Source organism: Mesitornis unicolor, unplaced genomic scaffold, assembly GCF_000695765.1.
Source record: "Mesitornis unicolor isolate BGI_N332 unplaced genomic scaffold, ASM69576v1 scaffold29136, whole genome shotgun sequence".
NCBI classification, from domain to species: domain Eukaryota; kingdom Metazoa; phylum Chordata; class Aves; order Mesitornithiformes; family Mesitornithidae; genus Mesitornis; species Mesitornis unicolor.
In genome coordinates, this window is record NW_010189449.1 from 11,603 (window position 1) to 25,071 (window position 13,469).

Sequence of the window (13,469 nt, forward strand, 5' to 3'; positions counted from 1 at the left end):
ACAAAATTCTTAAGAGTATTTGGATGATTCAGAGGTAACCAACATGTTGCTGAAAGCTTTGATCTTACCAAGGTGTTGTATGACATTAAGGTCTCTTAACTATTAAAACAGAAGTACCTGGAGGAACATGCCCAAGTCCTTTTAGTTTTTGATTAATGAAGTTTGCTGGAGCATGTGAGGATTAGTCTCAGTCCTGATGGAGTTTTCCACAGTTTCCTTATAATAAGTATTTCTTAGTTATAATTACGTGCTAAGTACCAGCATATTAATTTTCAGTGAACTGACAATCAGTAAGTGACAGGAGTGGAATTTGTATCCAGGTTTATTGCTACTTGTTCAATAAAAATCGGTTATTCTTCGACTGTGACTTGTTTTTTGATAAAGGAATACATGCATGTTAAGAACTTTAGCAGAACTTGAACCAGCAGAAGTTGACGTGTTGATTAGGATGTGATTTCCAGACTCCAGTGAGACAAAGATCAGTGAGCTTTCTACTCATGACAGGGTTCCTAAGGTGGCATTCAAATCCTCAATAGGTCTTGCTATTATAGAGGCAGATTTTCAAAGGTTCTTAACTCAGCTTCTAATTTAGTGCTTCCTATTTTAAGCCCAGGCAAACTAAGCTGATAATATTTACAAACTTGTGACAGCTTCCACAGGACCTGTTCTTTTGAGACGAGTCAGGGAATTTTGACACTAACTTCTCCCTTCTTGCACTTTTGCACTTGTCTTTTTGGGCAACCTTTTAATTAAAACCTTTGGAGCATTCAGGCAAACACTGATCTCATTTGGCACTTCTCATTTAGAAGTTACCCTGTTGTGGGTCACCGTGATGTATTTCATACCCAGGCTCAGATCAACGTCTGACAGGTTCCCTCTGCAGTTTCTTCAGGTGCCTTGGACTGGCTGCCCCGGGTCTTTTGGAACACACATTCTGACATGAGTTATGTCTCTTGGAAACACATCTGGTTCTATTTAGTATGGCGGTGGGAAATAATATCCATGCTGTTACTTTTTATGTCATGATTTTTGGATGTTTTTTGGTGCTTCTCCTGGCTTCTTTTCTGCTGCTTTCCCAAAGTTTGTCTAAATTTTGAAGGGAATTACACCTGGGTGACTATGAGGACAGTGCAATAGCAGTGTGGGCTGCAGTACTCTAACCTCAGTGTCGGTCTTTTTCTGTAATGAGGCAATTTGACTTTGTCTTTGGAAACTGTGGCTTCACATGGCAATGTTTTAAAGAACTGCACATCCTTACAGCAGGCCTCTCTACGCTTCTGACTGCAGGAGTGCAATACGTAACACACACAATGCATCTCAGGTAGTAGATTCAAGAAGACTTTGTAAGACTTGGATGTCCATAGTAACTGAGATTTTTTCCATGAAAATGGAAGAATGCATGCTGCATGTATCTATGTTCTATGATGGTGCAGGTTTAAGGTTATTTTTCAGGAAACCAGTCACTTCTGTGGTTTGCTGTTTGGTAAATTAGAAGTTTGGTTTTGCTGTAGTCACTGTTTTTTCGTATGTGCTATCTTAAGCTAGTATTATGTTCTCTGAAACATTACATTCTGAGTAGAGGATATAATTACAAAGATATTAATTTGGATATAACAAGTTACTGTCAATACACTTTGTTGCTATTTAGAGAAAGAAAAAAGTGGTGTACTCACAGTTACAGTTCTAAAACTCAGATGAATTAATACAGTTTTACAAGTTTAACTACAAAGAACTTGTGTGATTATCTTGGGTGAGTGCTGATTCTTCTATTAAGAGAATTTTCTGGATAAGAACAGAAAGTACACAAAGGTCAGGATGGATTAAGTCTCAGGAATCTAAACTAAGAAACTTACATTTGGCTTTGTTAATCACAGCACCACAATAATCCACTAAGTGGTTGTTTATAGATTGCAGATTATGATATGGTGCGCTAAATATACCACTTGCCATCAGACAGAGGTTTGTAATTACGAAAAGCTGAAGCTTGCAAAAGGCTGATGTGAAAGGTAGTTCAGTCCTGCAGTGGGAGTGAAGGGATAACATCAGTGAATGCATACATCAGACAAAAGTAACGTATTTTAGTTGGAACATGGATGTTTTTTGGAAAGGAGTGTAATGCTGCAATTAAGGAAGTGGAGAGGGAGAGAGACTAAGTACAGATGTTCAGCCTAAGTAACACACTTTCCTGGAAGAGTATTTCTCCTTAGCAAGATAACACTGCTTACAAGATCAGACATTTTGGCAATACTTCATATCTAGAGTCTTCAGTACTAAGTTCTTTGTATTATTAAGTAAATTTAAATGAAAATTGATAATTTTAGATGTTCCTCGTTTTGTGTTGTTTCAGTTAAAGCTATTCATAAAGCTATTTTGAAAATAAACCATGTGTGTGTAGATACGTTGTCATGTATGTATAAATAATAAACACACACATAAATCAGGTATTAACACAAAATTCTGTCAAAATTCTGACTTTACATCCGTTATTAAACTTGTGGGTCAATAGTGTTGTGAATGCAGACAGCTGTTTTTACCTGGACCATGTTCCCTTTAACTTCCCCAGGGTTGGGACATAGAGCCACGTCAGTGCAGCTGTACTGCTTTTGGAGTCAGACTGGGTGTGCATGCACCACTTTTCTGGAGCCAGAGACATTAAATATGGCCTGCAGGAACACTCAAGTTGGCTTCTGTAGCAAAACGTTTTACAAGTTCAGTGCCAGTCCACTTGGAGCCAAGCTGGCCCAAAGGTCCAAGTTATATTTATACTGTGCTCCCTGATGTTACTGATAAATATCATCAGTTACAAAAAACCCCACACTTTGTCACAGTGTTGTGTTACCTCAGCGAAGTTGCTTTAAAATCTGAATTAGCTGTGTGTAATTGAAGGAAGCATCTTTTCAGTTGAAAGCATATATAAATTTTTAAAGGAGAAAATGGCTTTCTGTATTCTGTATCACTTTGCTTTTTTTGGAACGTGAAGATTTTAATCCTATCCTTTGGTCTTGCGTTCAGAAACTTTCGTCACCCAGGATATTTTCTCACTTTCCTCCTTTTAACAGGAATGCTTGACTTCATTCCTGAAGATTTCAGAGCGTTTTTTTCAGTCTGACATTTTTCTGTTATGCCACCATTTCAGCAATACCTTCTTGATATTTAGTACTTGTTTAGGAGCCCTACCATCTTCACTGGCTGGTTTCATAATGGCAGATGTATAACAAATACTTTTCCCTCAATTTTTAAGAATCTTCTGTTGATTTTTGGAGAATTGAATAGTTCAATTCTGTGGTCATTTGGTTTTGGGGTTTTGTTTGTTCATTTTTTAATATAATTTAATCTTTCATAAAAGTGAAAACCATATTAGGTTTTCAGTGAACTTTTTAACCAGGAAAATTGCTAGTTAGGGTAGATTGGTTAGAATTTTTTGGCAACAGATATTTAATTTTCAAAATTCAGAGTTGCTGTAATCATTACATAAATAAAATATTTCTTGATACTTCTGTTCTTCAGCAAAAAACATTCAGAAAACATGTATTTAATTTAAGAATGTGTGATCTTTCCTAAAAAGAGATATTAGTAGAATGTAGTATGGGTGGCCCTGATCTTGCACTTCAGCAGTGCTTGTGCTGGTTATTCTCCCCTCTCCCCCTTGTGTTTGGATGCTGATGATTTCAGAAGAGCCTTAAACCCCAAGTTTTTGCTGATTAGCTGCCAGCAGTATTGCAGACAGTGCACACTCAGGAATTGAAACGTGTCTGGTTCTCTGAGTGCCATTAAGTAGCTGCCTAAGTATTTCTTCATTTTTCTGTGACCATTAGGAAAGGATTGGTACTTGGTGCACTTGTCTCTTACTGTGACTGACGTGAACGACAACGTACCTGAATGGGCCATGAGGCCCTTCCCGTTCTTGTCTGTGGTTTCCCCTGAAGCTGCGGGAGGTACTGAAGTATACAGGCTGCTTGCTGTCGATGCGGATGAAGGGATCCATGGAGCTGTAGAATATTTTCTCTTGGAAGGTAAAATTTAACCCTCTCATTTGCTGTGTGTTAAGCTTTACTATTGTGAGTTTTTGGTCTTTTGTCCTGGGTTTCATTAGTGAAAGATCTTCCCTTCCTCCTGCAAAAGGTTTATTAAGCCTTCAGTTCTGTGTAAGAGAAAAATCCACAGACAAACAGAACAAACAGTACAGACAAACTTGAAGTGTGTTCTCCCTGCAGAGTTGAGTTCCTGCCCAGGTTGTCCCCAGGGAATGATGGGGACTGGAGCAGTCAGTTGTCCTCAGGGCTTTGGCAAGGGGGTGGCAATGATAGCAGCAGTCAGCACCTGTCTGCTGGACAGCCTGTGTATGAGATATGTGGAGCACAGCTGGTTGGGTGAAGAGGGTTGATCTTTCTCTTTCCTTGCTGGAGTTGTGCTTCTGGTTAATTTCTAAAAAATTTTTAAGGGTCTGAGTTGTGCCTTAGCTTTGCAAAGCTAATACAGACTCATTAATAATTTTCTTTGTGGCACTTTTAAAAGAAACTTCAGGAACAGTTCAAAACTGTTTAAGCAGAAGGGGAGTAGCAACACTGCTCCAGAGGGGAATCATCTTCTTGGCCAGGAATCTAGCAGGTTATTTTCTGGTAAGGGATATTTAGGGTCAAACAACAGCCAAGTATTGGAGGATAAAGAAGAATGATAATTGTCTAGAGAAGCAAAATGCAATTTAGAAAAGTAATCATGAATGTAATTACTGATTTCTAAGCTCTAAACAAACTTTTGATTTTTTTGCTTGCCTGTTGATTCCAAGGCAATAACCAACTCGGGAACTGATACTGTGTTCTCCTCTTAATTTTAATGAAGTAAATATGTTCTTGCTGGCAACAGTTTGTGCATCTGTTCTTTTTAGGTGGTGAAGACAGATTTGAAGTTGAGAAGGACACGGGCTGGATTAAAACGACAGGTTTGCCACTGGAGAAGGACAAGGAGTATTTACTGACTGTCCTAGCAGCAGACAAACTTGGAAGCAAAGGGTCTCCAGCCTCTGTTTCTGTAATTGCTGGATTTCGACCACCGCAGTTCACCAACATATCATACTTTGTTCATGTTCCTGAAAGTATGCCACAAGGAAAATCGTAAGTAACAGCTAAAAATAATGCAGTGAGATTATGTTCCTAGTTTAACTTCTGTTTGATCTCCCTAAAGCCTCAGTATTGTTTGTAAATCATAAATAGATACTGTGAGTAGCAATTTGGATATCTTAATGAGAGAGATCGAGATGCAGCTTGGTTGATTTATTTTTTTAGTCACCCTTTTATACAAAAAACCAGTATGGAATAATTACAGTTTCTTGCTTTTTTAAATGATATGGCAAGTACTGGCAGATGTTGCTTGTGTCTTAATTTTCAAATGAAATGCAGAATACAAATTAGAAGTGTTGCATCATGAAGAAAGATACCCTGGTGTGAAAGAATATATTAATTTTATGGGTCAAATTTGGAGAAGTGCCTTCTCTGTCAAGTGAAAATCAGAAAAAACCAAAAGACTGTCTTTGCTGTCTTCATCAGTCATGGTCACAAACTGAGCAAAAATGAAGATGCCACACAACTTGTCATTTTGTTTTTCCATCCTTTGTCTAGCCAAGTGGATTTAAATATCACAGAAAATGTTAGTAACATATGTCCAACTGAATACTAGGTTCTCTCTGTCCCACACTATTCTTACAGGTAAAATTTCCTCTTCCACTTGGATCAAGAATACTTTTGTCTAGCAAACCTCTTCCTTGTGTTTAAAATGTTACACACATTTCCTTTGTGTATTAAACTGTTATTATACTACCTGTGGTGTTATATTTTACTGTTCAATCTACAACAATCAGTTTTACAGTGTCTAAATAGCCAAGGTGTGTTAAGATTTAAAAAAAGAAGCAACTGTTAGTAGCAGATAACATGATTTTTCTTTAAAGCTATAATAAACTTAAATAGCACAAGCATAAAAGAAATGCAAGAACTGTGAAACCCTTCAATACCTAAGAAGTACCTGCCATCTTCGGTTCAATAATGTTTAGGTTTAAGAATGAAATTCTCTATAACTCTTTTTTTGTCACTGTTTAAAAGTAGCTTTGTACAGCTAAGGTGATAGAAGATTAATCAGTTTGTCAAATTACTTTGTAATATCCAAAAGGAATGATGTATTTAATGCAGTTGTTGTTATGTTAGAAGAGGTTTGCATATAAACTAGGTGCCCAGTGAAAGTAGTTTCCTGTTACCTGTTGACCAGAAATAGTAATGAAAATCCATGTAGAATCCTAAAGTTCTGATATTTAAATTGGACAAATTATACAAGTACGCAGGAAAACAGAGTTGCTGTTGCTGAAATGGATCTCTGGGTTTGGGATTTCACAATTTAAGACTTCTGTCAACCAGAGCAGCATTACCAAATCTTTCTCTTCCTTTGGTCTGCTGCTAGTGCTAATATGCAGCTAGCAAGTTGTGTGGGCAGACTGATCCAATGAAAGACAAAGCCAAAAAAAAAAGAAGCTTTCGGTTGGTTTGTTAAACTTGCTCACAGCATGGCCCTGTGATTTTAGTGCTGACAGGAGAGGATAGGTGGCATGAACATGCAACCAGGGTAGGGAGTTAAAGGAGGGCAAAATAATTCCTGTTGGCAGGAACACGGTCTTGGTGCTGGCTGAAACTGACTATGAGACCACATCAGAGGAAAATACAGAAAAAGTGAGATAATGACCTGCAGCAACCTCTTCCGTTGTTTCAGTATTGAGTCTGAGGGAAGTGGGAAGACAGCAGCCTGGAATGTGTAGATGTAGCACTTAGGGACATGGTTTAGTGGTGGACTGGGCAGTGTTAGGTTTATGGTTGGACTTGATGATCTGAAAGGTTTTTTCCAACCTAAATGATTCTGCAATTCTGTTCTATGATTCTGTAAATACAAAAGAGAAAAAAAGTGTTCAGACAAACTGAGTTTTGTCTTTTTGATTGTAGTTGTCACTACATGTTGATGCGTTCTTCTGGAAGACGGAATTTTTCTTTCTAAGAAACCTGTATGATAAGGCAACAAACACTTGAGGATTTAGTATTCTCTTTTAAACTCTTTAAAAATATTTATTTTTTAATAGAGCTAAAGCTATAGTACCAACTTGTTTTCACTAAATCGAACACTGCAATTCTCTCAAAAGTGCAGCTCTGCTTAACAGAAATGGAATTCCACAACTCAATCCCTGCAAAACAAGGAGAAATCTGTAACGTGTGTGCTCTTAGTGATTGGCTTGTATCCTTTTGCAGTTGCCTGTTGAAACTTTAGGATGGTATGACTGGAACAGCAAACTTGCCATGCTGTTATTAAAATGACGCTTTTGCATCTTGCTTTATCTTTTAGTTTCCTGGCTGAAAACCATCACTACCATAGAAGAAAATTAGAGTAGGCAAATTCAGTGGCAGCAAAAATGAAATCCTGTGTTCCTGTGTTTTTAATCCTTACTGTTTTCTGCTTCCAAGAATCCTGTTTTTATCTGTTTAATCTCAGGATGATAGAACTACTGTATAACACAATGTTTGAATTCGGTGCTCAGGTACAGCTATCACTGACTTCAGTGAGTATTGCTCTGATCAGACCTACAGGATTGCACCAAAATTTCTGATATGTATACTTTTTGTTGTTTCTTTCAGTATGTTGTATTGCTTGCTTAAGAGTCCTCTTTTTAATTTTTTATTTATTTTTATTTAATGCAGCTTCCTTACAGTGACTGCTGTATCATATCAAAACAAATCCCTGAGCTACAGTTTGCTAACTAATCCTAGTGGTCTATTCAGTATTGATCGGGCAACAGGAGATATCAGTTTAACTCGGAGTGTAGATTTTGAGAGTGACCAGCACCAGTATCTTCTTTTGATCAGAGCAGAGGAACATGAGGAACAGTTCAGTAGTGCGGCTGAGGTAGGTGTTGGCTCCTGGCAGTCTGCATGTATTTCTGTTGTCCTTCAGCCTTTCCAGATTTCTGTACAGATTCATTAGGGGCTCCCATTTCCCCACTCATGCTGTCTGTTCTGCTGTCCATTTTAAAAGTCTTTCTGTCTATGGGTAGATGTTGAGGGCTGATTTAGGTACTCTTGGAGTTCACTCTTGCTGATTCTGAAAAGGCTATTCCAGAGGGATCAATATACCATCCCATCAAAGGTCCTAGGCTTTACCTGGGAAGATACAAAAATGGATGCAGCCAAGCCAAATATGAGGTCTTGTCTTGCTGTAAATCCTCATAAAGTATGATGTATATTTGAGATTATTCCAATTTAAAACAAAGGCAGAGGAGAAGATGATTTGTTTTGTATCAAAAACACAAAGTGAACTTCTAAAGAAAGAAACTAATAAAAACTCATAGATATTAAAAGATGATGATTCATGGTGTTTTAGAAAGCTGTTTGACGCCAAAAATATCTCTAAATATAGTTATTACAGTTGTTTGAATTCAAGGATTTGCTGAGCTAGGAAATGCCTGCAATATAACAGTTTGTTCCTGCTGCAGGAAAGATGTACACTGTGGAGTGAACAGGAGTCAGAGTTATTAGGAACACGTGGGAGGACTCAGAGAAACAGTATGGCAGTGTAACAAACAGTGGCTGTAGCATATCAGAGACTGATAATTTCTATTGATCCTTTAACATACTACAAGATGAAGAGTGGTAGAATATGACTTGAAAGAAGGTTATGAGATGATTTAGCCTAAATGTATTAACTTGTACCCGCTTTACACTGATACAATCTCACTAGTTATGAGAGAGCAACTCCCAGTTTATATGAAGCTATGTAAGGGTAGATGGAGTATACTTCTACCTGTTGCACTGTGCTGCAAAATACCTCAGCCAGCTACAGGCAGTCTGAAGGGTAGCAGTATGAAGCACCATAAAGGCTAATTTAGCATACAGGATATTTGAAGCAGAATTGTATTTCTGTCTTGTTTTACCATAATCAGATCCATTTACGTCTGATTTACAATGCTGTAATTGAATTCATAGCTCAGTCTTGGAGATTTGTACTGCTAAAATGCAATATGCTTGGGAATAGAATTTTTAGAATTTTATAAGTCACAGGAGTGCTGGAAGATGAGGTAATGGAAAAAAGATGCTTGGAAAGCAGACGGTCCATTTTTCTTTAAATTAGTAATAGAAAATAATCAATGGAGTTGAAAGGTGAGTGGAAAATATTGCTGTAGGGGACTGTGACTTGACAGTTCCTAGTATTTTGGAAACTAATATTTCAACAGTTCTCAGCAGGAAAAAAATGGCATATCCTATGTGCTATGGCTTCTGAAGGCCTCAAGGATGTTTTGGGGAAATTCTTCCATCTGATATTTCTAAAGCAATGAAGTAATTGCCTTGATTTACTTTGCTGTTTAACATTCCCCTCTTTTCCGTTCAGGTTGTGGTTGTAATCACAGATGTGAATGACTGTGCTCCTGAATTTCATCAGTCGATTTACAGCAAAATTGGTGTTCCTGAAACAGTTACTGTGACAACTGCGCTTCTACAGGGTTAGTACTTCTGTAACTATTTGTTACATTTAGTATGAGGTTTTGGGTTTTTTTTCCCTCTCACTAATTAGAATTCAGTTCAGAAGGCAAGATTACCTGCCCCAGCATGGGTAGTTGTAGCTCCCTGAAGGTAAATAACACATTGTAGAATTAGGTCATAATTATTTACTACTGCCACAGCCCAAACAATTCTGGGGAATGGGAGACAAAGGGAACAAACCTTCGTAGGATTTGGAAGTAGCAGAACTTCAGTTGTGGTTGATATTATAAGAGCAGGCTTATAGTAGCGATCTTGCAATGGTTTTTTTTTGAATGAAGAGAGCAGTGTTGGGTGAGGAATTATAGACCCATCAGCTCACCTTCTCTGCCTGTTTTTAGGAGTCCTACGTGGGCTTGCTGTAGGGAATACTGGTCTTTTGCATTAAAGGCATCTTGCCTGGTTTAACTGTTATATGTGAGGTTTTGTTTGAATGCTTGAGAAAAAGACTTTGCCTCTTCCTAACGTAACCAATAACTTAAGCTTTAAATGATGATTATCTGTAAATTATATAAATTTTGATTATATAAACTGCAAAAATCTTATATTGAAAATGTTTGTAAAGAAACGAGCAGATCCTGGCAATAAAACAAATTTATGTCAGCTGAACAGTTGTAGAAAGGCCTTAAAATAGTCTTTAATCCTTACATAAACTTTTTCTAAATCTTGTGGGTAAAAAGGAAATTAAACTATAGGAAAATTGCTGTTCCCTAGTAAATAGGATTTTATAACCTCCTACTGTTCTACTTAGTGACTTATGCTGTACTAATGGTGGTCTGTCGGTTACTATACTGGTAACTGCTTTTAGCATAGGTTCTTGTAGGTTATGGGTAGGATCTGACTAAACACATTAATTTAACTTGCATCAGTTGAAAAATATATGCAAATATTTCCTCTTTAATCACACAGGATGCAGTCTGTCTGTGTGATCTTATGTCAGCAGTATAGACCAGTTGGACATGAGAATATATGCCTCTGTGTGGGAATACCTTCTTGGTAGTACAGGGCTCTTTAAATCCAGCAGACAAAGGCAAGATCTAGTGGCTCAGTTTAACCAAGGACTTAACTTTTTTTTTTTAAACAACTTATTTTCCAGTAAGGGTTAGTTCAATAAAAAGCACAGTTTTATAAATAATTCCAAGCACCACATACCAAGGCAAATGCTATTACAGTTTTATGTAAATGCTAATTCTCTTGTTAAAGTACTTAACATTCCTATTCACAAACTTTGATCTGCACAATGTCTTTCACTTCTCTTTTAATAGTGACAGCCACTGACTGCGATTCAGAAGAGAATGCCGAAATACTGTATTACACTTTGAGTCAAGACTTCAGTATTACTTCTCATGGTACTATTTTTCCAGCAACACGATTAGACTATGAGCGACCTAACCATCTTTATGAGTTCATAATTATGGCTGTAGATAAGGGGGAAGAGCCGAAGACTGGGACAGCAACTGTTAGAATCCACGTTTCAAATGTCAATGATGAAGCACCTGAGTTTTCCCAGACAATGTAAATACATATTCTTAAAAGTCTGTTATCTTTGTTGTATCTGTTGTATTTGAAACTCTGTATCTACTGTTGCTTTTTAAAATTTTGGTCAGAAGACTGATCATTACAGTTTGGTTCTTAATTTTAGACATACTTTCAATGTATAGTAAGACCTATGTATCTAGCTAGCTAGCAGTAGCATATAGGTAGTCTCTTTTGACTTGCACTTATGTTTTTTCCAATGTGTACTGAAAGGAGTCATGTAGTAATTTGTTTATACATTTCAAGAGGAGTCCTCCACCATGAAAAGAAATCAAGCAGAAAAAGCAGGCAACTCAGTGTAGTCCTCAGCTCTGATCCAGAGTGCATGGTGGAATGTTGCCTTTTAATTAGGCAATTTAAACTTAGAGTCTACAGTCCACATCTCTGGTTTCTAATCATTGAATATATATGCTTAGATGATAGAGTCCTAAATGATCACTGAGTTATAAAAAACACAAGACAAATGTTAATAAGTGGAGATCATTTAATTTCACTTTGTCCCATGCCCTGCCTACTGTACTTTTTTTCTTCTTTTTGAAAGTATCAGTAGGCATTTTTCTTCCATAGTTAGGGCTCAGAAGCATCTGAAGCAATGTCGGAAGTACTATAAACTTGCATTTGCATTAGAAGCTCGGGAATGGAATTTCCAGGCTGCTTCTGCATCAGCCTTCTGCTCTTAAAAGTAGAAGTTACTCAGAACAAAACGCAGGCAGAGATTTCAGTGATGCTAAGCTTGTGGTTTAGCTGAACAAAACATCAAAGCTTTCTGACAGTCCTTATTTATGTAAAAGTAAACTGTGGCTGCAAAATCTTGTGCCTTCCTTTCTTTCCAAAACACTGCTTAGGAGATTAGGCTTGGAAAACTTGATCTTCTGTAAATTCTCATTGGATCTCTATGCATTTTTGAATACTAAACCAGATTAAGTTTCTCACTCTTCAGATGATGCCTACTTTTAATTTATTTATTTGTTTTAATATTCAGGGCCTGTATTTTTATATTTATCAGTATCTGTTAGTCTTGTATTTGTTCCTATTTTTTTAATCTGAAATGAGTGATAGTATTAAAGATGTTGTAAACGTCTCTAACAAATCAGAAGCAAAAAGCATAGTTTAAAAAAACCCAGACCTGCCAGCTTTTATATTTAAAATTTACTGAAGAATATGATTAAAATGAACATTATTTTAAATTACCAAACATTCACAAGAAGCTTTTCTGTTCTCTGTGCAATAGCAGATAAAGTGCTATTGTATGTATGTATAGTTTGGCCTTGGAATTTAATTCAACTCCTGAAATTCAAATTATCTCAAATTTTTGTTTAGCCAAGGTAACCAGGCTTTGATTTTGCTTTATCTTTCCAGTTATGAAAAAAAATCTTGAACTCAAAGGTGAATTTCAGACAGAACTTAGTTGAAGTTTTCTGTGAAATAAATTCATCGTGAACACCTGTAAATTAGGTCCTGTTGAGAGACTCACTTGCAATTAATGTTATACTCTGTGGCATGTTAATACAAATCAAGATGATGATGTTGGCCTTCTGGACCTTTGTTTAAATAGATTTACAGTCCATTATAAACTTATGATTCCTTGCCATGAGCTTTCTTTCATCATGGTTATTCTGTATCTCAGTTATGAAATGTTTAAGGCTACCACTCTGTTTCATTTTGTCAGTTTTTACTTTCTCCTTTTTAAGAGACCTCTTCTGATGACTTGAACTCTTCTGTCCCTGTTGTTCATGTTCAAAATGATCAGAATTACTGTTCATTTGCTTTCTAGATGCAGAGTTAAGACAGTGTCCTGAGGGTTGTGATTGAACTAAACCAGAATAATTCTCTTACTTCATTGCTTATTAAATTGAGGAAGGAAAAAAGCTGCCTTTACAAAGGTTTTGATGAACGCATGTATTTAGACAGCAAAAGCTAAGGGAGAGGTTTTCTGTGCATCCATTTGCTTTTTCTTTGATTTCTTTTTTTTTTCCTGTTCTCAGCATATGGAGACTGGGTCCATAAGCATTCTGAACCCAGTGGCACATATGTATTTTATCTATATTTTTGGATACAGCCAGCTGTAGTTCATTCTTATGGCTGAGCTTTGGGATGCATGCTATGGACAGGTCTGTAGCACGCTAAGTCTGGCTGTGCTCAATCCAGTCAGATAAAATAATAAATGTTTGGGACTTTGCTAAAGCAGGGGGCTTTTCTACTCCAGAGAGCGTTAAGCTTAGGCTGATAATGCCTCTTAAGAGCTTACAATGTCACTGATGTGTCTGGACTTGAGATTTTTGTAAAACTGGCATTATGCACATATCCTCTACATCCGATTCTCATCTTAGTCATGCTGGTGCAAAGACTACACTGAAAGCATTCTGACAGCTTGTG

The 13,469-nt window shown here is 37.1% G+C and overlaps 1 protein-coding gene across 1 annotated transcript in view; it reads left to right on the top strand.

Annotated features, from left to right (window-relative positions):
• Positions 1-3,886: 3,886 nt before the first annotated feature.
• Positions 3,887-13,469, top strand: part of LOC104541923 (neural-cadherin-like) — a 47,290-nt gene continuing 37,707 nt past the window's right edge. The window contains exons 1-5 of the mRNA XM_010186088.1: positions 3,887-4,013; positions 4,886-5,111; positions 7,725-7,929; positions 9,409-9,520; positions 10,823-11,072. Coding sequence (XP_010184390.1) covers positions 3,887-4,013; positions 4,886-5,111; positions 7,725-7,929; positions 9,409-9,520; positions 10,823-11,072 — 920 coding nt within the window. The remainder of the gene's footprint in view (positions 4,014-4,885; positions 5,112-7,724; positions 7,930-9,408; positions 9,521-10,822; positions 11,073-13,469) is intronic.